Source organism: Euleptes europaea, chromosome 7 (genome assembly GCF_029931775.1).
Source record: "Euleptes europaea isolate rEulEur1 chromosome 7, rEulEur1.hap1, whole genome shotgun sequence".
In the NCBI taxonomy this organism is placed as follows: domain Eukaryota; kingdom Metazoa; phylum Chordata; class Lepidosauria; order Squamata; family Sphaerodactylidae; genus Euleptes; species Euleptes europaea.
Window position 1 is genome coordinate 100,697,633 of NC_079318.1, and position 22,033 is coordinate 100,719,665.

A 22,033-nucleotide genomic window follows, 5' to 3' on the forward strand; every position below is an offset into this window, starting at 1 on the left:
CTCCCAAATCCCAGAGCTACCTCTTTGGGGAGCTTTACAAGGGCAATATGCTGGGGGAGGGGAGAAGGAGAGATCAGCAACGGACCAGTAAGGCAGCAGGGTCGGGGGACAGAGTGACCAACCATGGTTCTGGGAAGCCTTTCTGAGATGAGGAGGCGCAAATGTCATCTGTCTGGGATCACGTTCCTTCCTCCTCCGGGCCTGCACGGATGATAGAGTCCGCCTACCACTCCATTCATCAAATTGGTGTTTTGCAGTATTGATTTCACGTGTTGGTAACCGGGAATTTTGTACTGTGTTTCCTCAGCACACTGAAGAGCCAGCCCGGTTCGATGTCCCACCCATTCCCAGCCACCTGCAAGGAATTTATGATCACATGACCCTGGATATGGATGTCGTCCTATCGGATTTTGTCCGCTCAACAGGGGCAGAGCCGGGCTTGGCAAGAGACTTACTAGAAGGTAGGCATGAATCTCTCGCTTTGTTTGCATAGCAGATTCCCCGCTGCTTTTCTCCTCTAGGTTTAAGGCAGTTCTGCCAAAGGAGCTATTACAGTCCTTCGACAGTGAGAGCTGCTTTGTCTATGCTGGAAATACATTTACTGTGCAGATGTGGCGTGGGGGGCAGTCTGAGCCCCAGTACTATTGATGAGTGGGGTGGGGCCGGTGGTCTCCAGTGTACCATTAGCTCTCTGCCAGCCTGATTCCCCCTCAGTAGATTAGGCTGTCCTGGGTACAAAATGAGCATTGGGCTGCTTCAGAGGATGCTGAAACAAAGAAGCTGAAACAGGCCTCTTTCTCCTTGAAAATTAATATTTGGGAAGGTCCAGATTCTGAGAAGAGTTTTGGCGAGGGACTCGAAGTAGGAAGTAGAGCCATCTTGACAGATGGATGGGGAAGTGTTCCCAGATGTTAGAAGAAGGAGAAGAGTTGGTTTTTATACCCCACTTTTCTCTACCTTTATTGAGTCTCAAAGCAGCCTACAATCGTCTTTCCCTTCCCCTTCCCACCACAAGCACCTTGTGAGGTAGGTGGGGATGAGAGAGTTTGGAGAGATCTGTGACTAGTCCAAGGTCACCCAGCAGGCTTCATGTGGAGGAGTGGGGAATCCAACCCAGTTCTCCAGATTAGAGTCCACCACTCGTGGAGGAAAGGCGAATCCAGCCTGGTTCTCCAGATTAGAGTCCGCCGCTCATGTGGAGGATAGGCAAATCCAACCTGGTTCTCCAGATTAGAGTCTGTCGCTGTTAACCACTACACCTCACTGGCTCTCTACCTCTTTTTCCCCCCATCCCACATATGCACTTCCTTGGTCATAGTTTTAAAGCAGCAGATCAATGTAGTAAATGTTACTCAACCAAATTATCATAATGAAAAAGAAGAGAAAGAAACATTTACCAATTGTTTGGTGAGTCATAACTGGCCAAACAGACAAATCCAGTGGTGGTCATAAGTTTTTATCTGGACGAAAACTCAGCCTGATGACAAAAATATTACAAAACTGTCATGATCGTGAAGCCTGAAACAAAAAGAGTTTTGGATGGCTTTGGGGCATGTGGGTCTGGTTCAACCACCCGCTCTGTCTCTCCCCCAAATGCCCCTGACTCAGGAACAACTCTCCTGGGTCAAACCTGTCATCCACCTAATCCAGCATCCTGTTTCGTACGGTAGCTAGAAGGTTCCCCAAGCAGGGGATAGAGTGTGAAGCCTCCCCTATTCTGGCCCTCCCCTGAAACTGGCATTCAGGGGTATGCTGCCTCTGCATACAGGGGCTCCATTTAGCTCTCATGGCTCGTAGCCAGGGGCAGAACTCTGTCCTAGACTCTAGCTGACTGCTGAGGTTATCAACGCTTGTACTTATTGGCCAGGATAGACTTTGCTTCAGTGAACCAGTAAACAGCAAGTTCTCTTACCAGCAGAATACAAAAGAGAGAATTTGGAAAGTGATTTCACAAATGTACTTTTAAAGTCCTGTGGGAGACCAGCAATCTCACATGCTGTTCAGTTTTGGGCACCTCAGTTTAAGAAAGATGTAGATAAGCTGGAACTGTTGCGGTTCGGGCCGTTAAGTGCCTACACTCTTAGAAAGGACCCCTTCCTGAGAAGGAATATGTTATCTAATTCAGTGAGGCTCCACTAGACCGTAATCAACGGTTCCTAGAAACTTGTTACGGTTCCTAGGACATCTCTTGAACACGCCAATAAATTTATAATACTGGACAAGAGTATAAGAATAATAAAAACACATTTATTTACATTATATAATATATGCTTTTGGTTGCGAAGTCTTAAAATATTATATAAGACTAGACATCATTAGTCTTAAACATGTTTATGTAACAAGAAGTAGCAAGTAATCATTCACAATCTCTATGCCTCCATAAAGGAGTATCTAAGTCAGAATATACCTCATAAAATATCATTAGTGCAATGCACCTTCATTCAGGATATAAAGTTACAGAAATCCTGTCAAAATATGATTAATTCTTTGGAAAAAGATTAGGTTAGAAACATCCTAACTTAAATCATTCAAAACATCATACAAAAGACAATATCTCTTGCTATGTCATCTGCAAACCTCTAAGTAGCTAAGTTCTATAAGAACAAATGAATTCATCCTAAAGTATCTGTATTTTCTAAGTCTTGAATCCCTAAAGACTTCTATCAGTATTCTTAGCCATAAAGAAGGCCTCTGATCATCATTAAGATCAGGCATTGTCTATGTACATGCTATGCCTGTTCCTTTAGTATTAGACAGCAATGCTGAATATATAAATACTATGTGTTAGCTTAAAGCTGTTGAAAGTCTCTCTGGCAGTGCCAATTTTAGAGAGTTTTGTATGTGAACTTATGGTTCAAATCTGTGTATGTGCTGTACAATGTATCAGCATTGTGCATATCTCACAGAGTACAGAGAGTCTCCTTTTCCATCAGGAACATCTCTGGTCTCTACTCTGAGGAGGTTCAGAAGTCCCTCTGTTAAGTAGAGGACTTTCTGACACTATCTCAGAGGTCTATCTATTAGTCCTGTGTTCAGGATGTTCTTTAGCATTGATAAGCCAAATAGGTTTAATTTGTAGGAATCCATTAATCCAATGGACTCTCAGTGTTCCAATATATGGAAAGATCACTGCACTTAGATTCTTATTCAAAGGATAAGAATTCTAAGGGTCTCCATCCTCTTCTAGGAATAGAGCAGTCTCACAAGAAGACTGTGAATATTATAAGATATGTTGAAATATCCTGATCTTGATACTCCAAGATACCTCAGAGAACTTCTGTCCATGCAAGGATCAGAGTCTCAATGTTTTAAATTTCAGGCCTCTGAGATGGAGAGATGCTATGTCCGTGCAGCTGCAGTCTGCCCGGCAATAACACTCTGAAGTACTGGCTATCCTGCTCTGCCTTATATACACTTCAGATCTATGTTATCAACACATCTGCAGTATGTGTTTTTAAAAGTAGATAAAGTCGTTATCTATATCCGATGATGTAGATAATCTGATTATTCTTCATGCATCAGCATTTCTAAGGTGTGCTGTGCACCCCTCACCCTCTGAGTCAGCATATTTTTTGGGGAAATTGTATTCCACATTGAGGTGTGAGTTGCAACCACACCATTGTCCTTTCTCAGATATGTAACCATATCTGATGCTTGCCTCTTATCTCTATTAGAAAAAGGTTTTCCAATACTACTTTTCCCTTCTGGAGCAGGTGTTGTTTTATCTATTCCTCTGGCAATGTTCCCAGAGTACTGTGGAATACAATTCTGTATTCTTCTAAGACAAGTTTCTTCTCAACACGTGTCATACTTAATCTTTTAAGGTTTCTTATAGGGTTCTAAGGGGTTTTTATAGATTTTCAATGGCAAAACTATCAAAGGCTGTCACAGAATGTGTCCACAGGAGGGCATCAAAGATGGTGAGGGTTCTGGAGACCAAGTCTATGAGGAAAGGTTGAAGGAGCTGGGTAGATTTAGCCAGAAGAGGAGTAGGCTGAGAGAGGATATGATAACCATCTTCAAGTACTTGAAGGGCTGTCATATAGAGGAGGGTGCCGAGTTGTTTTCTGTTGCCCCAGAACGTTGGACCAGAAGCAGTGGGTTGAAATTAAATCAAAAGAGTTTTCAGCTAAGCATTAGAAAAAACTTCCTGACAGAACGGTTCCTCAGTGGAACAGGCTTCCTCGGGGGGCGGGGTGAGCTCTCCTTCCCTGGAGGTTTTTAAGCAGAGGCTAGATGGCCATCTGTCAGCAATGCTGATTCTGTGATCTTAGGCAGATCACGAGAGGGAGGGCAGGAAGGTTTGCATCAGTTCTTGGCACTTGTGGCCCTTTCTTGCATGCCCAGAGTAGTGCTGATCTCCACTTTGGGGGCAGGAAGGAATTTTCCTTCAGGTGATATTGGCCAGAGATCCTGGAGGGGTTTTTGCCTTCCTCTGGACATAGAGCAGGGATCACGTTGGAAGTGGGGAGGTAGTTTTGAATTTCCTGGGTTGTGCAGGGGGTTGGACTAGATGACTCATGAGGTACTTTCCAGCTCTATGTTTCTATATTTCTTTTATAAAAACTTTTATTATATGGAGCCACACAGATAAATAAATGTAACTATATTCATACACAAGTGTCATGCAGAACTAAATATTGAACAATTCTCAACCAGAAAAAGAGAAGAGGAAAAGAGACCAGTGAGTCATCTAGAATCCTGAGAACTGCATTACAATCCTAAACATTTTATATTCCAGTTTTTAAATGTGGGCTCATCTACAGGTACTTATATCCACAGATCAGGCCCACACTGACTAAAAACAGACTCCCCAGGTTTGCAGAAAAATGTGAAAACTTTAAAGGAATGTATTGGGGGAACAAAAAAAAATACACTGGGGGAACAATGTTGTGGGGTGGAAGGGGCAGGAAGCCACGGTGGGTGAGCGGCAGAGGCAGGGAGTCATGTGGGGCTCACTGGTAGCATGGGGGGACGGGGCAGGAAGCCTCAGCATGCCTGGCAGTGAAGGCTGGGAACCGTGCAGTGCCTGGTGGTAGTGATGGAGGGGGTGAATAAAAGTAAGTGGGGCGAGGGATACCTCTGGAAGTATCAAAGGTCCCCACTTAAATTGGCTGATAGCTCTGCTCTTGTGGAACTCTCTGTCTAATAAGACCAGGACTCTGCAGGACCTAATGCAGTTCCATGGGACTGCCAGACAGAGATGTTCTGCCAGGCCTATGGTAAGGACAGCAGTGACATTTATCATCGTAGGTGGCCGCCCTGCCCGCCTCTGTTCTGATTACTTTATTCCATTGACTTTTGGTGGGGGACGACTTCTGTCCCCACCCTCGGCTCACTATGATCCATTGTGTTGGTAACATGCGCCAATTAGCACAACAGGTTTTATTTGTTTATTGTTAATTTTTATTGATTCTTAACTGTGTTATATCTTTACTGAAATCTTATGTAATGATGTTGACTTGACCAGTGATTGTTATCCAGTGTGGTGTAGTGGTTAAGAGCGGTGGTTTGGAATGGTGGACTCTGATCTGGAGTACTGGGTTTGATTCCCCACTCCTCCACATGAGTGGCGGAGGCTAATCTGGTGAACCAGGTTGGTTTCCCCACTCCTACACATGAAGCCAGCTGGGTGACCTTGGGCCCATCACAGTTCTGTTAAGAGCTCTCTCAGCCCCACCTCCCTCATGGGGTGTCTGTTGTGGGGAGGGGAGAGGAAGGTGATTGTAAGCTGGTTTGATTCTTCCTTAAGTGGTGGAGAAAGGTGGCATACAAAAACCAACTCTTCTTCTTTTTATCCACTCTGAGCCCAGTATTGGCCTGGAAGAGAGCGGGTTATAGATCTAATAAAATAAAATAAATTCCTTGATTCACACCCATTGGCCCGGATTGGGGGTCGTGGTGCCATAAGATGCATCCTATTGCTGGGGGAGGGGGGCAATGCCAGCATGCTGCCGACTGGTAACCTTTGCAAAGTGTTAGCGTTGTGCTCCTGAGAGAGGAAAGGGGGGTGTTGGACTCCCCAGGTTGACCATCTCCTTTTTCCCTCCCCAGGGAAGAACTGGGATCTGACTGCGGCCCTGAGCGACTTTGAGCAGCTTCGGCAGGTCCACGCGGGGAACTTGCCCCACTCCTTCCATGAAGGGCGCAGCTTCAAGCCCGTAGAAAAGGAGACTGTGCGGCCCCCACGGCCCCCATTGCAGCGCCAGGATGACATCGTCCAGGGTAAGGGCTGTCTCTTCTGGGTGGGAGGGAGGCTGGCTGGCAGTTGGCCTGTCTTGGCTGGAAGAAGAAGGAAATCGGCTGTAGCAAGCCAGTTCGGTCCTGGGTGTTTGAGCAAAGTGTGTCTCGCAGGGGGGGGGGGAGCAAAAAGTCCACTTTGCCTCATTAACATACCCCTCATTCTGCAGTCTGAATAAACAGGGCAACTTTCATTGCAGGCTTCTTCGATATGCTGACCAGAAGAAAGTGAGGTTCCCCCCCTTCTCACTGCTGGCTATTTTTTAAAAAGTGGTAGCCGTGATTATCATAGAATCCTAGAGTTGGAATGAGGGGTATGTTTGGAGAGAGCGGACAGGGAGAAGCTTTTCTCCCTCTCTCATAATACCAGAAAGCGGGGTCATCTGCTGAAGCTGGAGAGTGAGAGATTCCAAACTGATGAAGTATTTTTTTACACAGCGCATAGTTAAATTGTGGAACTCCCTGCCCCAGGATGTGGTGATGGCTGCCAACTTGGAAGGCTTTAAGAGGGGAGTGGACATGTTCTTGGAGGAAAGGGGTATTCATGGATGCTAGTCATGATGCAGACCTATTCTCTCCTGGATCAGAGGAGCATGCCTATTATATTAGGTGCTGTGGAACACAGGCAGGATGGTGCTGCTGCAGCCGTCTTGTTCGTGGGCTTCCTAGAGGCACCTGGTTGGCTGTTGTGTGAACAGACTGCTGGACTTCATGAGCCTGGGTCTGATCCAGCAGGGCTTTTCTTATGTCCTTATGGAAGGGGCCATACAGGCCATCTAGTCCAATCCCCACTTAATGCAGGATCATCTTAGAGCTGATCCTGCATTAAGGATTGCTGGTTCACACAAGCATCCCTGACAAGTGTTGGTCCATCCGCTGCTTATAGACCGCCAGTGAGGGGCAGCTCACCACCTCCCTAGGCAGCTGATTCCACTGTTGAACAACTCTTACTGTACAATTTTTTTCCTGATCTCCAGCCAGTACCTTTCCGCTCTTAAGTTAAACCCATTATTGCGAGTCCTATCCTCTGCTGCCAATCGGAACAGCTGTTCTTGGGGTGCGGCACTTACGTACTCCTTGCAGCACCCATACTGTAACTCTGAAAAGGTAAAATATGCCCACCCTGCCCTGGATGGCCCAGGCTAGCCCAGTCTCAGTAGATCTCAGAAGCTAAGCAGGGTCAGCTCTGGTTAGAACTTGGATGGAAGACCACCAAGGAAGTCCAAGGTCACCATGCAGAGGCCAGCAATGGCAGACCACCTCTGTTAATCGCCTCCTATTTGGCAGATATTACAACATACAGCCTCACATTGCTGCGTTTCCAAACTATGCCCACGGAGCTCCTTGGAGGCCGTTTAAAAAAAAACAAAAAACTTCTGGCTTGACGCATTTGTTTATGTGGTGGCTCAGGAGAAGATCTCACCCATTATGTCCTGTCCTGTCCTTTGTACACTGAGCTGCAGAACAAGTTTTTGGCAAACATTCTTTCAGCGTCACAATTATCGTCTGATGTTGACAGATTAATCTATTTGTTATCAGATACGGACCCTTGTATTTCCCCAAAAATGACACTGTATGGCCTAGCAGCCAAGAAAATCAGGGTGAAGCAAATCACGAAAGGTGGTAAAGCTGGATAAAGCCAATTGGGCGTATTTTAACTTTAACTTTTGTATTCCTTCAATGATTCTGGTTTTGTATATTTTAACCTGTTGATATATTGTGTTAGATTGTAATGGCCTATGGCCTTATACAGTAAACGTGACTTGGCTTGACCTCTCTTGCCTTGAAACCCCAGGGTTTCCTTTGAGTTGGCTGTGACTTGACGACACTTCCCACCACCAAAATACATGTAGCCAGGATAGGAACTTCCTGCTCCTCTGAGAGGTGTTGTTCTTTACATGTCTGCAACTGGGATCCCTTTTTTCCTCGTCTGTTTCAGAAAAGCGCCTTTCCCGCGGGATCTCGCACGCGAGCTCCACCATTGTTTCTCTGGCTCGCTCCCATGTCTCCAGCAACGGCAGCGGCAGCAGCGAGCACCTCCTGGAGATGCCGATCTGCACCTTCCAGTTGCCCGACCTCACTGTGTACAACGAGGAATTCCGCAGCTTCATAGAGCGGGATCTCATAGAACAATCCATGCTGGTGGCGCTAGAGCAGGCTGGTAAGCTCTGGGCCTGTGACCTCGTGTCACTCTTCCCTGCAGCCGGACACCCCGTTCCTCAACACCCACTGGGGCCTGCAAGTGTTGAGGGATGGCTGTGTGGTTACTTTATGCTCATAGGAGTACAGTCTCCACATGCTCAGGAGAAGCCTCTCCTTTACTGCTTTGTAGTTCTTTGTTTGGCACTATTTTTACATGTTCTCTGACTAGGACTGGGAGCCTCCTTATTGGGAGGAGCCTTTGTTCAGTGGTAGAGCATCTGCTTGGCATGCAGAAGGTCCCAGGTTCAATCCCCAGCATCTCCAGTTAAAAGAATCAGGCAGCAGGTGATGTGAAAGACCTCAACCTGAGACACTGGAGAGCTTTGGGGAGGGGCTGTGGCTCCGTTTTCAGAACATTTGCTTGGCATGCAGAAGGTCCCAGGTTCAATCCCCAGCATCTCCAGTTAAAGGGACTAGGCAAGTAGGTGATGTGAAATTAACCTGAGACCCTGGAAAGTCGCTGCCGGTCCGAGTAGACAATACTGACTTCGATGGACCAAGGGTCCAATTCAGTAGAAGGCAGCTTCATGTGTTCATGTGTTTATGTGTGTGTTATTTGCCCTCAAGTCTCTTCCAACTTTTGAAATATGGCCACCATATGAATTAATGTCCTTCAAAACTCCTTGTTGTCAACAGCCTTGCTCAGGTCTTGCAGACGTTCTTGAGCCCTTCACAACTCGCATTGCAGGAATTGCCAAAACCAGCTCATGACTGTCAGGACCGCCTGGTGGGCTGTCTTGGGGTCTGAGAACTGGATTCCTGTCCACTGGAGTGGAGGTGGCGCTCCTGTTGGTGCTGAGGCTCCTCTGATGTGCCCCTATATCATGTGAACCTGCTGGAGGTTTAAAAAAAGATCTTCATGTGCACGGCCGCAGCCCAGCAGGAAGCATGTGCAGGTGGAAGCTTGCACATCTGCCTTCGAAGTTCCCAGTTCCTCCTGAACAGGAGCGGCACATGGAGAGACCTTGTCAAAGCGTGTCCTCCTCTGGCAGAGTCTGCTGTTGGCTGAGATGACGGCCTGGCAGGACTCTATGCAGCCGCCAGTGAGGACCAATTACCATGTCAAGCCGTATGGACACATGAAGCTGCCTTATACTGAATCAGACCCTCAGTCCATCAAAGTCATTATTGTCTACTCAGACCAGCAGCTGCTCTCCAGGGACTCAGGCAGAGAAAGGTCTTTCACATCACCTACTTGCCTAGTCCCTTTAACAGGAGATGCTCCTGGGGATTGAACCTAGGACCTTCTGCCTGCCAAGCAGATGCTCTACCTCTGAGCCACAGCCCCTACCCATACTTTTTCCTAAAATCATGCAAAGTAGGTTAGGCTGAAGGACAGTATATTGTTCAAAATAACTCAGTGTATGAAAGTTTCTGTCCTGCTTGTTCTAAAATGTTGTGGCTACCAAAATGGGGCAGCCCAGACTATGAGAAAGGGTCTGGCCCTTTCAACCGGTTTGACTGGGCTGTAGCTTTGTGCCTGGGTTGCTGTCGGCCCTCTGTCTTGCCCGGGCCAGGCTGCGAGGCGGCCTGCCTGTTTGGGGGCTGCATGTGGGGTAGGTCATCCCCCATTCGGGCTGACGAGCTGGCATTGCTGGCCTATAGGCTGCTCAGTGCAAACGGGCGCGCCGCGGCAGATGTCGCCCTGAGCAGCTTGGGGAACGAAGGAAGGGCGGGGAGGCTAAACGTGACTAGGATGACTCATCGTGGGCAGCGCCAACATCGGAGCCTTCTGGGAGCATTTAAAGGTGCCCGCGGAATGCTTCTCCGTCAGCCTCAGCGGCTGTGGCATCAGCTCTGCTAAATGAATCATAGAGTTGGAAGGGACCACCAGGGTCATCTAGTCCAACCCCCTGCACAATGCAGGAAATTCACAACTACCTCCCCCCACACACACCTCCAGTGACCCCCTACTCCATGCCCAGAAGATGGCCAAGATGCCCTCCCTTTCATCCTCTGCTTAAGGTCATAGAATCAGCATTGCTTACAGATGGCCATCTAACCTCTGCTTAAAAACCTCCAGGGAAGGAGAGCTTACCACCTCCTGAGGAAGCTTCTCCACCGAGGAACTGCTCAAACTGTTAGAAAGTTCTTCCTAATGTCTAGATGGAAACTTTTGATCTAATTTCAACCCGTTGGTTCTGGTCCGACCTTCTGGGGCACCCTCCTCTATATTACAGCCCTTCAAGTCCTTGAAGATGGTTATCATATCCCCTCTCAGTCTTCTCCTCTCCAGGCTAAACGTATCTGGCTCCTTCAACATTTCCTCGTAGGACTTGATCTCCAGACCCCTCAGCATCTTTGTTGCCCTCCTCTGGACATGTCCCAGCTTAGAGTCTATATTCTTAAATTGTGGTGCCCCAAACTGAGCACGGTACTCTTGTCCAGGTCGTCTCAACTGGTGGTCTGTCGTGGATCAAAGCTGCCAGCGCCTGCTCCCCTTGGCGACAACCGGTGACGGGAATTGTCTCCTTCACGCCGCATCTCTTGGTAAGGTCCCTCCAGGGTGGCGCTGTGTGCCATGGCTAAATGTCTCCAGCCGGGCAGAGCCAGGCAATGGCAAATCTCCGTTTGGCTTGTTTCTGACTCTCCCTGGCAAACAATAAAATATCTGTCATTCTTTTTCTTTTAAAAAGAATATTTACAAATAAGTACATTTTTTTCATAGTAAAACGTGCCTGGTGTATTTTTATTTACTCTTTGGCTTTAAATAGCTGTGCTTCCACAAAGTGACTGTGTAGCAGTTTCACTGGCAGGTTGAGCAAGTCGGCTTTGGTGTCTCTGTGCCGAGGTTTTATATGTGGGTGCTCCTGTCCTTTCCAGTATCGCTGTGTTCAAGAAATAGTTCTTACATGGATTTGCGGGAGGAGGGGAATCTCTTTCCCCCCTCTCCCACTATTTCTTCTTTTCCTTCCCTGAAAGCCCCCGTAGCCTCTCCCCTTTTCCCGCGTCCTTCGCTCCTTAACAGCCACTGGCCAACCTGCTTTTATCTGCCCCTGTCTTCAGATTTCCCTTCCCTCCCCCTGACAACCTCTCCCTGGGAAAGCTTTATGCGGTTCCAGGCTTGGTGCCAGTCACCAGGCCGGGCCCAGTTGTGTGGTGGGGAGCCCCCTCACTTTCCCATCACCCTCCATGCACACTTTCCTCTTTTATTCTTCCCGACAACCCCCATACCCTCACCTTTCTACAATTCCTTTGCTCCTTCCCAGCCAGTTAACCTTTTATCAGCCCCTCCATATTCAGCTACATATATTATTTCATAGTTGGAAGGGACCACCAGGGTCATCTTAGTCCAACCCCCTGCACAATGCAGGAAATTCACAACTACCTCCCCCCCCCACTCCCAGTGATCCCTACTCCATGCCCAGAAGATGGCCAAAAAGAAAACACAAACCCTCCAGGTTCCCTGGGCAATCAGAGGAAAATTGCTTCCTGACCCCAAAGTGGCGATTGGCATTTCCCTGGGCATGTAAGAAAGGGCCTCGAGAGCCAAACATTGATGCAACCCTTCCTGCCCTCCCTCACATGATCTGCCAAAGTTTGCAGAATCAGCATTGCTTACAGATGGCCATCTAGCCTCTGCTGAAAAATCTACTTAAAAAAGGAGAGCCCACCACCTCCTGAGGAAGCCTGTTCCACTGAGGAACCGTTCTGTCAGAAAGTATTTATTTGCTTCATTTATATCCCACCTTTCTCCCCAATGGGAACCCAAGGTGGATTACACCATTCTCCTTTCCTCCATTTTATCCTTACAACAACCCTGTGAGGTTGGTTAGGCAGAGTGTGTGACTGGCCCAAGGTCACCCAGGAAATTCCTAGGGCAGAGTGGGGATTCAAAGTTGGGTTTCCCAGATCCTAGTCTGAAATTTTAACCAGTACACCTCACTGGCTTTTGTGGGGTGGCTGCTGTTGAGCAGTAGTAAGTATCCGGGCCCAGGTGAGTCATGCAAATTACATGGTAGCAAATCACCCGGTGGCTGCTGTCAGGCCTGGCCCGATGAGTCTTCCCTGGAAAACCAAAGCAGCCCTGGAAGGGTCCCTGCCTATCCCCCTTGCCTTTTACTGACAGAAACCAAGGCTTGAAGGCTGGCAGTACTGTATGGTTGCCTAACAACCCCCACAGCAGCCTCTGATAAGGCCTGCTTCTCTTAAATCTACAGGTGCTACTTCTATTTTTGTGTGTGTGTGTGTGTGTGTGAGTGGGGTTAATCTGCCAATGTATTCTTTTTTAGATTTCAGATTTTTCTGCAAACTGGGGCTTTTCTCAGGTTTGTAGAAAGATCGTCTTCATGGCCCCAAATATCTCCATATTTAAGTATCCGCAGGTGGGGCGCGGTGGAGAATTAGATACATTGATTTCTAAAAAGGAAGAAGATACATGGAGTTCAAAAGTGCCGCTCAGGATATTCTTTGTGCATATGCCTTGCAGGTATGTGGGGCTTCCACGACCGGGATCTTATGCTCCGCAAATCTCTCTACTCCCTCATGGATAAAGGCATGGAAAGGGAAGCCCTCAGGCGGCGCTGGAGGTGGCAGCAGACCCAGCAGAACAAAGAGGTCAGGCTCGGGGTGGGGAGGGGAGGGGGGAAGGGGCTGCCTTGCTTATGAAACCAGTGAGGCCTTCTCTGCCTGGTGCCGTTCAGCCATGTGATGCATCACAAGTGAAATAACCTAGAAAGACATAAGGACATCAGTAGGGAGTGCAGGGTAGTGGTCTGAGCAACAGGCGCTGAGAACGGAGAGACAAATCGGCCCCCAAGATGGTTCGATGACCCCCATGCTCTATTTTCACCTGGCCTACGATCTCTGTGTTTGGGGAGGGGCTGTAGCTCAGTGGTGGAGCATCTGCTTGGCATGCAGAAGGTTCCAGGTTCAATCCCGTGTCTCCAGTTAAAGGGACCAGGCAAGTAGGTGATGTGAAAGACCTCTGCCTGAGACCCTGGAGAGCTGCTGCCAGCCTGAGTAGACAATACGGACTTTGATGGACCAAGGGTCTGATTCAGTAGAAGGCAGCTTCATGTGTTGATCAGAGGAGCTCTGCTGCATCAGACCAGTGGTCCCTCTAGTCCTCCATCCTGTCTTGCACGGTGGCCAGCCATTTGCCTGAGGGCATAGAAACCTTCCCCTGATGTTGCCTCCTGGCACTGATATTCTGAAGTTGACTGCCTTTGAACGTGGAGGCTCCCTTTAGGCCACCCTGCCACAGGTGTAATTGAAAGTGGTTGATCTCCCGGTGAAGAGGGCTATGGTTGTTTTCTATTCCCGTGACCTCGTAGTGCCTCGGGTGAGGTTTGTTGTGTGGGAAGTGCGAGCGGGTGAGGCAGAACAGAGCTGATTTCAGGTGTCCAGTGTTGAGTGTGAAGGCAAGAGGAGGCTTGCCTGGTCCAGTCCCGGCAGCGTCTGTTTCCCCATCAGTTGGGCCCGAGGGTGTCCTCGAGAGGAACAGAACTAGAGGCCGGAGCCGGGCCCGCTCCCTGTCCTCTCCGGCAGTCCTCTCCCTCCCTTAGGGGGGCTGCCTGCCTGGGGGTGAGAAGCCCCGGTGGCCACTGGGTCCAGCTGGGACCAGTGTGACCTCCCTCCGCCAGGCTTGCTGGCAGAAGAGGGCTGTGCTCCAGCCTCGAATTCCTTCCTGCCACCTTGGGGCAGTTAATTGGGGAGGGGCAACCTGGAAAGCCTGTGAGTGACTTTCTCCCCAGCCCGGGGAAGGAGGTGAACTCCCTCTCTGCCCCCTTCTCATCCCGCTCTCCCGCTTCTCCCCCTCCCCACCCCAGTCTGGCCTCGTTTACACGGAAGAGGAGTGGCAGAAGGAGTGGAAGGAGCTCATCAAGCTGGCGTCCAGCGAGCCACGGATGCACTACGGCAACAACGGGGGCACCTGCGGTGGGTGAGTGACACTGTCCGGTTTCTCCTCCCAGGCACCTTTTCTGCAGGAGGTGGCTCCTGTCGCAGGAGGCTCAGAGGAGGGAGGGCTCCATCTGCCAAGGAGGGGCTCCCATAAGTGAGGGCCTGCCAGATGGGTCCACAGGAGCACGGGGAAATCTGCCCTGCTGGCTCAGGTGCTCTGCCGCCAGCCTTCCTGACTCTGGGGCGCTCCCCTCAAAGCACGACCCGTTTGGGTCTTCTTTCGTGGCCTTGTTGAAGAAGAAGAGTTGGTTTTTATACCCTGGTTTTCTCTACTGTTAAGATAGCTGTGGCTCACGAAAGCTCATACCCTATCAGAAAATATTTTTGTTCGTCTTTAAGGTGCTACTGGACTCTTGCCCTTTTTGTCTACCGTTAAGGGCTTTCAAAGCGGCGTACAATCACCTTCACTTCCTCTCATTAGGATTCGGTGTATTTGCAACTTTGGTTGTAGAACATTAAGGCATTTATACTTTTAAATTTCATCAGTATGCCAAATAATACAGGATTACATGCTAACTAAGTTGCAGATTATGCATATTGTGTTGCTAAAAAGTTTTTTTTTTAAGTTTAGGTTTAATAGAAAAGTGTTGTGTATTTCACTTTTCCAAATTTCCCATAAAAAAATAAACCAGAAAAAGGCATGAAAATGTGGTTGCTGGGCTCCAAGCTCTCTGCCCAAACCAGTCAAGTTCTACACCTTGGTAATTATGCAAAATGAGGACATCTGCATAACCTCTGTGCCATTTCTGGTCAGGTGGGGGGATGAAGCCCCGCCCCCTCAACAAGTGGGCGCAGTCTCTAGTTGCGCCTCTGGCTTCTGAGATTTCAGGAGGTCCTACTCAAAGGTATCCAAACTCATTTGTGCAGCCATAGAAGCTATAAACTCTCTTTCCTCCCACACCCCCAGCTTTTAAAACAGGAGACTGAGTTGCAGCATACACTCAGTCCAGACGGTAATGAGAGCCAGCGTGGTGTAGTGGTTAAGAGTGGTGGTTTGGAGTCGTGGACTCTAATCTGGAGAACAGGGTCTGATTCCTCACTCCTCCACATGAGCGGCGGAGGCTAATCTGGTGGACTGGATTTGTTTCCCCACTCCTACACATGAAGCCAGCTGGGTGACCTTGGGCTAGTCACACTCTCAGCCTCACCTACCTCAGAGGGTGTCTGTTGTGGGGAGGGAAAGGGAAGGCGCTTGTAAGCCGGTTTGATTCTTCCTTATGTGGTAGAGAAAGTTGGCTTATAAAAACCGACTCTTCTTCTAATGCCTGCAATAGGCCTGATCGTGTCACCTGAGGGTCTTCTAACTTTGAAGTCTCTTGAGTTGAACTCTTGAACTAGATGTTCCTCTTCTAGTCTGAACCTGGGCTCAACCTCCTGCTTCATTAATAGCAGAAGCCTAGGAGGGAGTTCTAGGTCACCCTAGAAAGCAGGTATCGCGATATTCAGGACTTTCAGCAGCATTTCCCTTTGTGTGTGCAGTGTCGAAGGGTCTGAGGAGCCCGTGTATGAGAGCCTGGAAGAGTTCCATGTCTTTGTCCTCGCTCATGTGCTCAAGAGGCCCATCGTGGTGGTGGCAGACACGATGCTGCGGGATTCTGGAGGAGAAGGTGAGAGTCGGAGCAGCTTGCCTTCGCATGTGGAAGGCAGCTCTGAGCTCTGTCTCGAGGGCCAGCCTGAGAGTAAGAACACATGAACACACAAACACACATGAAGCTGCCTTATACTGAACCAGACCCTTGGTCCATCAAGGGCAGTATTGTCTACTCAGACTGGCGGCAGCTCTCCAGGGTCTCAGGCAGAGGTCTTTCACATCACCTACTTGCCTGGTCCCTTTAACTGGAGATTCCGGGGATTGAACCAGGGACCTTCTGCATGCCAAGCAAATGCTCTACCACTGAGCCACGGTGCCTCCCCTAAGAACTGGGACAGCCCATGCAAAGGAGGCCGTGTGTGTGTTTGCAAGTACATAAATCACATTATTGGGGGAGATCTGATAGAAGCTGTCGCCATCTTCAGGATAAGGAAGGAAAAGATTCCTAGGCTCCGTCAGTGGCACAAACTCCTCAAGGCAGTTCACTTTCCACTGAATGTGCTCAGTGGCTACTGCTGCCCTCTTTCTTTCAGTTTCTTTAAATATTTGTACCCCACCTCTTCCTCCAGTGGAGAACCAAAACAGCAAGCATGCATTCACGTCAGCCAAGGTGGGGATGACTTCCTGGTTAACAGGACAGGGTGCTCATACAAATGTGACAAGCAAGCTGGGCCTTTTATCCTTTTAGAAAAGAAAAGCAGAATTTTGCACCAAGCTGATTTGCCTTCTGCAGTTTCCACATGTCATGCAATTTCTGCATGTGTTTCCCTTTGTAATTCTGCTTCTGCATACTAAGGAGTAAAGAGTAACTAGTAAAAATGGATACTAGTCATGATGCCTACCTATTCTCCCCAATATTAGAGGAGCATGCCTATTATTTGGGTGCTGTAGGACACAGGCAGGATAAATGCTGCTGCAGCCGTCTTGTTTGTGGGCTTCCTGGAGGCCCCTGGTTGGCCGCTGTGTGAACAGACTGCTGGACTTGATGGGCCTGGGTCTGATCCAGCAGGGCCTTTCTTACGTCCTTATGAAAATTTTACTGGGTTTCTGCTGCTTCTCTCTGCGTTTAACTGCTCCCCAAAAGCAGATTGGGAAACCAGGCCTGAGCGGTGAATCATGCAGAGGTGCAATGGGCATTCTCCTCTCCGGGTGGATGCTTGGGGCTCCCAAGAACCCTCAACTTGCCTGTGGTAATGGTGGGTCTGAACTGAGCTTCTCTCCTTCAGCGTTTGCTCCGATACCCTTTGGCGGCATTTATCTGCCCTTGGAGGTGCCAGCGAGCAAGTGCCACCGCTCCCCCTTGGTCCTGGCATACGACCAGGCCCACTTCTCTGCCCTGGTGTCCATGGAGCAGAAGGAACCCACCAAAGAGCAAGGTATGCTGGGAAGCGGGAGGGGTGCCTCCCTTGGTGCCCAGTCCCAGGTTCACCGTTCGCTTCCTTGTTGAAAGTTGCCAGCTGAGTGAGGCTGGGGTGGGTCAGGGCCCCCCTTCTCTGACAGTCTCCGAGGGGAGCCCTCAAAGAAAGACGCCCAGGCTGGGGTTGAGCACCTTTCCAAGAAACAATCACACTGGAGGAGAGTTCAGTATGTGGTGTGAAGGGAGGTGCTGTGACTCCAGCCCAGCTGTTCTCTCTCCTCCACCCTCCTCTGTACCTGTCACTGGGAAGGAGGTCCATAATTCCTAGACTTAAGCAGATCGTGAGAAGGGAGGGCAGGAAGGGATGAATCAGTGCTCGGCTTTCATGGTCCTTTCTTCCATGCCCAGCATAATGCCAATCGCCACTTTGGGGTCAGGAGGGAATTTTCCTCCAGGCCAGATTGGCCCAGGGATCTTGGAGGTTTCTTGCCTTCCTCTAGGCATAGAGCATGGGTAGGGTTGCCAACCTCCAAGTAGTGGCTGGAGATCTCCCCCTATTACAATTGATCTCCAGGTGACAGATCTGTTCACCTGGAGAAAATGACTGTTTTGGATGTTATTGAAGTCCCACCCCTCCCCAAACCCCTCAGGTTCCACCCACAGAATCGCCAGGTATTTCCTAACCTGGAGCTGGCAACCCTAAGCAGGGGTATGTAGCAGGGGAGGTAGTTGTGAATTTCCTGCATTGTGCAGGTGTTGGACTGGAGGTACCTTCCAACTTTGTGTTTCTATTATTTCTATGGGTAGCCATGTCAGTCTGTAGCAGTAGAAAAGAGCAAGAGTCCACTAGCACCTTAAAGACTAAAAATTTCTAGCAGATACAAAAGCTCATACCCTGCCAGAAACTTTGTTAGTGCTACTGGACTCTTGCTTTTTTCTGTGATTCCTAGACAAAAGCCTCCCCCCCCCCATTTCCATGCCACCCCCCTCAGGAACTGTTCTGTTTCTTCCCCAGCCGTGATCCCGCTGACAGATTCGGAACACAAGCTGCTTCCTGTCCACTTCGCTGTTGACCCTGGGAAGGACTGGGAGTGGGGCAGAGACGACCATGACAACGTCAAACTGGCAAGGTGAGTGGAGGGCTTGGCTCAGCACAGTCCTGCCGCTTGTGTCTCCTGGGACTGGAGAAACTTGGGGGTGGGTTTCCAAACGTTCACAGAGCTTCTTCCGTGTCTGCCGTACTCGAAATTTAGCTTGAACACATGAAGCTGCCTTCTTATACTGAATAAGTTGCCTTATATTGAATACACTCCCTTGGTCCATCAAAGTCAGTATTGTCTACTCGGACCGACAGCAGATCTCCAGGGTCTCAGGCAGGGGTCTTTTACATCACCTACTTGCCTAGTCCCTTTAACTGGAGATGCTGGGGATTGAACCTTGAACCTTCTGCATACCAAGCAGATGCACTTCCCCTGAGCCACAACCCTTCTCCTATCACATGAACACACATGAAGCTGCCTTATACTGAATCAGACCCTTGGTCCATCAAAGTCCGTATTGTCTACTCAGACTGGTAGCGGCTTTCCAGGATCTCAGGCAGGGGTCTTTCACATGACCTACTTGCCTAGTCCTTTTAACTGGAGATGCCGTGGATTGAATCTGGGACCTTTTGCATGCCAAGCAGAGGCTCTGACACTAAGCCATGGCTCCTCCCCTAAAGAGATGAACACATGAAGCTGCCTTATACTGGATCAGACTTTCCTTGATCCCTCAAAGTCGGTATTGTCTACTCAGACCAGCAGCAGCTGTCCAGGGTCTCAAGCAGGGGTCTTTCACATCATCTACTTGCCTGGTCCCTTTAACTCGAGATGCTGGGGATTGAAGCTGGGACCTTCTGCATACCAAGCAGATGCTCTACCACTGAGCCATGGCTCCTGCCTTGGTTGGGGGAGCCGAGAAGGGGGTGTTGATGGTGTTAGGCAGTAAAGCTGCAGAAACGTCGGTTACACACCGTCTTAGGTTTTCTGGAGTGGTGCTTGGAGAAAGAGGCTGGAAGCGCTTTGCAGGTGTTTGCAGGGGCAGTCCCAAGCATTTGGGGGCAGCAGGGCACAAGGGGCGGAGTTGCGTGACTGGAGGAGAGGTGGGGGCGGAGCGGAAGTTGACCTAGGAGCCGGGGTCACCAGCAGGAGCAGAGAGCGGTGAGGAGGGAGCTGGGGACGGAGGCTTACTCTTTGGACTGGGGCTGGAGGAAGGAGCCCTCCGACTGGGTTAGCTTGCCGCCTCCGGAGCTTGAGGGGGGGTGGGTCCCCTGGCCATGCGGGAGGGCCCGAAAGCCGTGGCTCCCTGCAGACTCCACTGCCCTTCTGCCTTTCCAGCGTGACTCTCTCCCTGGAGGCCAAGCTGCAGCTGCTGCACGCCTACATGAATGTGAAGTGGATCACGCTGCCGTGCGAAACGCAGGTAAAGGGATCCTCAAGAGAGCCAGCGTGGTGTAGTGGTTAAGAGCAGTGGTTTGGAGCTGTGGACTTTAATCTGGAGAACCAGGTTCAACTCCCCACTCCTCCACATGAGCGGCAGAGGCTAATCTAGTGAACTGGATTTGTTTCCCCCACTCCTACACACAAAGCCTGCTGGGTGACCTTGGGCTAGTCACGGTTCTCTCCGAACTCCCTCAGCCCCACCTACCTCACAGGGCGTCTGTTGTGGGGAGGGGAAGGGAAGGTGATTGTAAGCAGGTTTGATTCTCCCTTAAGTGGTGGAGAAAGTCGGCATATAAAAACCAACTCTTCTTGCCTTGCCTTGCCTTGCCTTGCCTTGCCTTGCCTTGCCTTGCCTTGCCTTGCCTTGCCTTGCCTTGCCTTGCCTTGCCTTCCCTTCCCTTCCCTTCCCTTCCCTTCCCTTCCCTGGGAGAGCCCTGGGAGAGCCCTGGGCTGCCTTGCCCTAGGGAGAGGCCAGCAGTCAGCGGAGGGATGGTGGCCCCCTCATCGCTGCAGCGCCTCTTTCAGACCAACAACCTCCTCCCTCTCCCCAGTTGCACTTCAGTTTGCATCCCGTCCTACCCTTGGGTCTTGTTCCGCCCCACACTGGTTCTCCCTGTGAGCCTGTGGGAAGGGGGGAAGAACTGTGCCCCATTGGTCATTTTCTCAAATGCTGTCTTGTTGGGGGGGCGACCCCCCCCCCCCCCGGGCCTTCTGGCCTTTCTCTGTTGGGTACTTGCTTCTACCTCTTGGGCCTGCAAAGAGCTGAAATTGCCCCCACCCCACCCTATGAAAGCTGAGATCTTCTGAACGTTGCCACGGCCTCATTGTTGTTCTCTTCTAGGCACCTCTTGCGCAGCCGGAGTCCCCGACGGCCTCTGCCGGGGATGAGGCCCGCTCGGCCGCCGACTCAGGTGATTCGGACAAGGAGTCCGTGTGCAGCAGTTCCGCTAGCAACAGTGGCGGCAGTAAGAGCGGCGGCAGCAAGGAGAAGCCGAAGAAGGAGCGGGACCGTGACAAGGAGAAGAAAAGAGCTGACTCGGTGGCCAACAAGCTGGGCAGCTTCGGCAAAACGCTAGGCAGCAAGCTCAAGAAGAACATGGGGGGGCTGATGCACAGCCGAGCCGCCAAGGGGGGCACGAGCAACGGGCAAGGGGAGGCAGCTGCGGAGAAGAAGAAGAAGGGCTCCCTGAAGGTCAGGAAGGGCAGCCAAGATGAGGCGTTGCCGGGGGATCCAGCAGCCGCCGTCGAGAAGCTCCTTGGCGGGGGTAAAGCGCCCACCGAGAAGCAGCCGGACACCTCCAAGTACGGCAGCGACGTCCGGCTCAGCTTGAGCATCCTCCGGGCAGCCATGCAAGGGGAGCGCAAGTTCATCTTTGCCGGGCAGCTGAAGACCAGCCACCGGCACCAGTACCAGGAGGAGATGATCCAGCGGTACCTCTCAGACGCGGAAGAGCGCTTTGCCACCGAGCAGAAGCAGAAGGAGGCGGAAAAAAAGGCCCTGGGGAACGGCCTGGCTGCCAAGAAGGTCGACTCGGAGGGGAACCCTCTGAGAGGGGAGGAGGTCCTGCTGAACCCCGCCTGCCCCCAGGGGCTCTCCCCGTACAGCCTCCAGAGCCCAGACCTAGCGGCCGTGGGTGCCAAGATGGCCGGCTTCCCTTCCAGCTACTCGGGGGTCTTCACCATTCCCCGCCCTTCCATGGTGAGCAACGTGGAAAGTGCCCACCTGCCCAGCTACCATGACAGCCGGAGGCAGGTTGCTGGCGGTCCCTGCACCCCCCTCCCCTCGTACGCCACCCTGCCCAGGCACTGCGCCCAGGGGCGGCCCCACCCTTACCCGGCCAGCCCTCCCCACCTGGGGCGGTTCTCTCCCACGGAGATGGACATCCCGCCAAGTTTCGCAACGTCGGACTGCGACCGGTCGTCCGGGCTGGTCCTGCACAGCAACGGCTTCCGAGAGTTCCCGGAGCAAGATGGCAGCCCGCCTAAGGGTGCCGGCGGGGACCGCAGCAAGGCGCGGCTGCTCTGCAGCGTGCAGCAGACCAAATGCAAGCAGCCGAACTGCAGTTTTTATGGACACCCGGAGACTGGGAACTTCTGCTCCTGCTGTTACAAAGAGGAACTGAAGCGCAAAGAACGCGACCGGGAGGCGTTGATACATCGGTTTTAAGGAGCCGGGGCTGCGTGTACGGCGCCTGGACCCACGGAACGTGGGGAATGCAATAAACACCGCCCCTCCCCTGTCTCATGAAGGAGAAGGGC

At 50.7% G+C, this 22,033-nt stretch overlaps 1 protein-coding gene across 1 annotated transcript; it reads left to right on the forward strand.

Moving 5' to 3' along the window:
* Nucleotides 1-316: 316 nt before the first annotated feature.
* On the forward strand, nt 317-21,941 carry OTUD7B (OTU deubiquitinase 7B). Its single transcript, XM_056853554.1, has 11 exons — nt 317-461; nt 6,055-6,225; nt 8,180-8,401; nt 10,831-10,932; nt 12,872-12,999; nt 14,214-14,326; nt 15,826-15,953; nt 17,164-17,313; nt 18,310-18,424; nt 19,670-19,754; nt 20,616-21,941. Exons 1-11 carry the CDS (start codon nt 377-379, stop codon nt 21,939-21,941), a joined length of 2,625 nt encoding a protein of 874 aa, XP_056709532.1. The 5' UTR covers nt 317-376.
* Nucleotides 21,942-22,033: the final 92 nt, after the last annotated feature.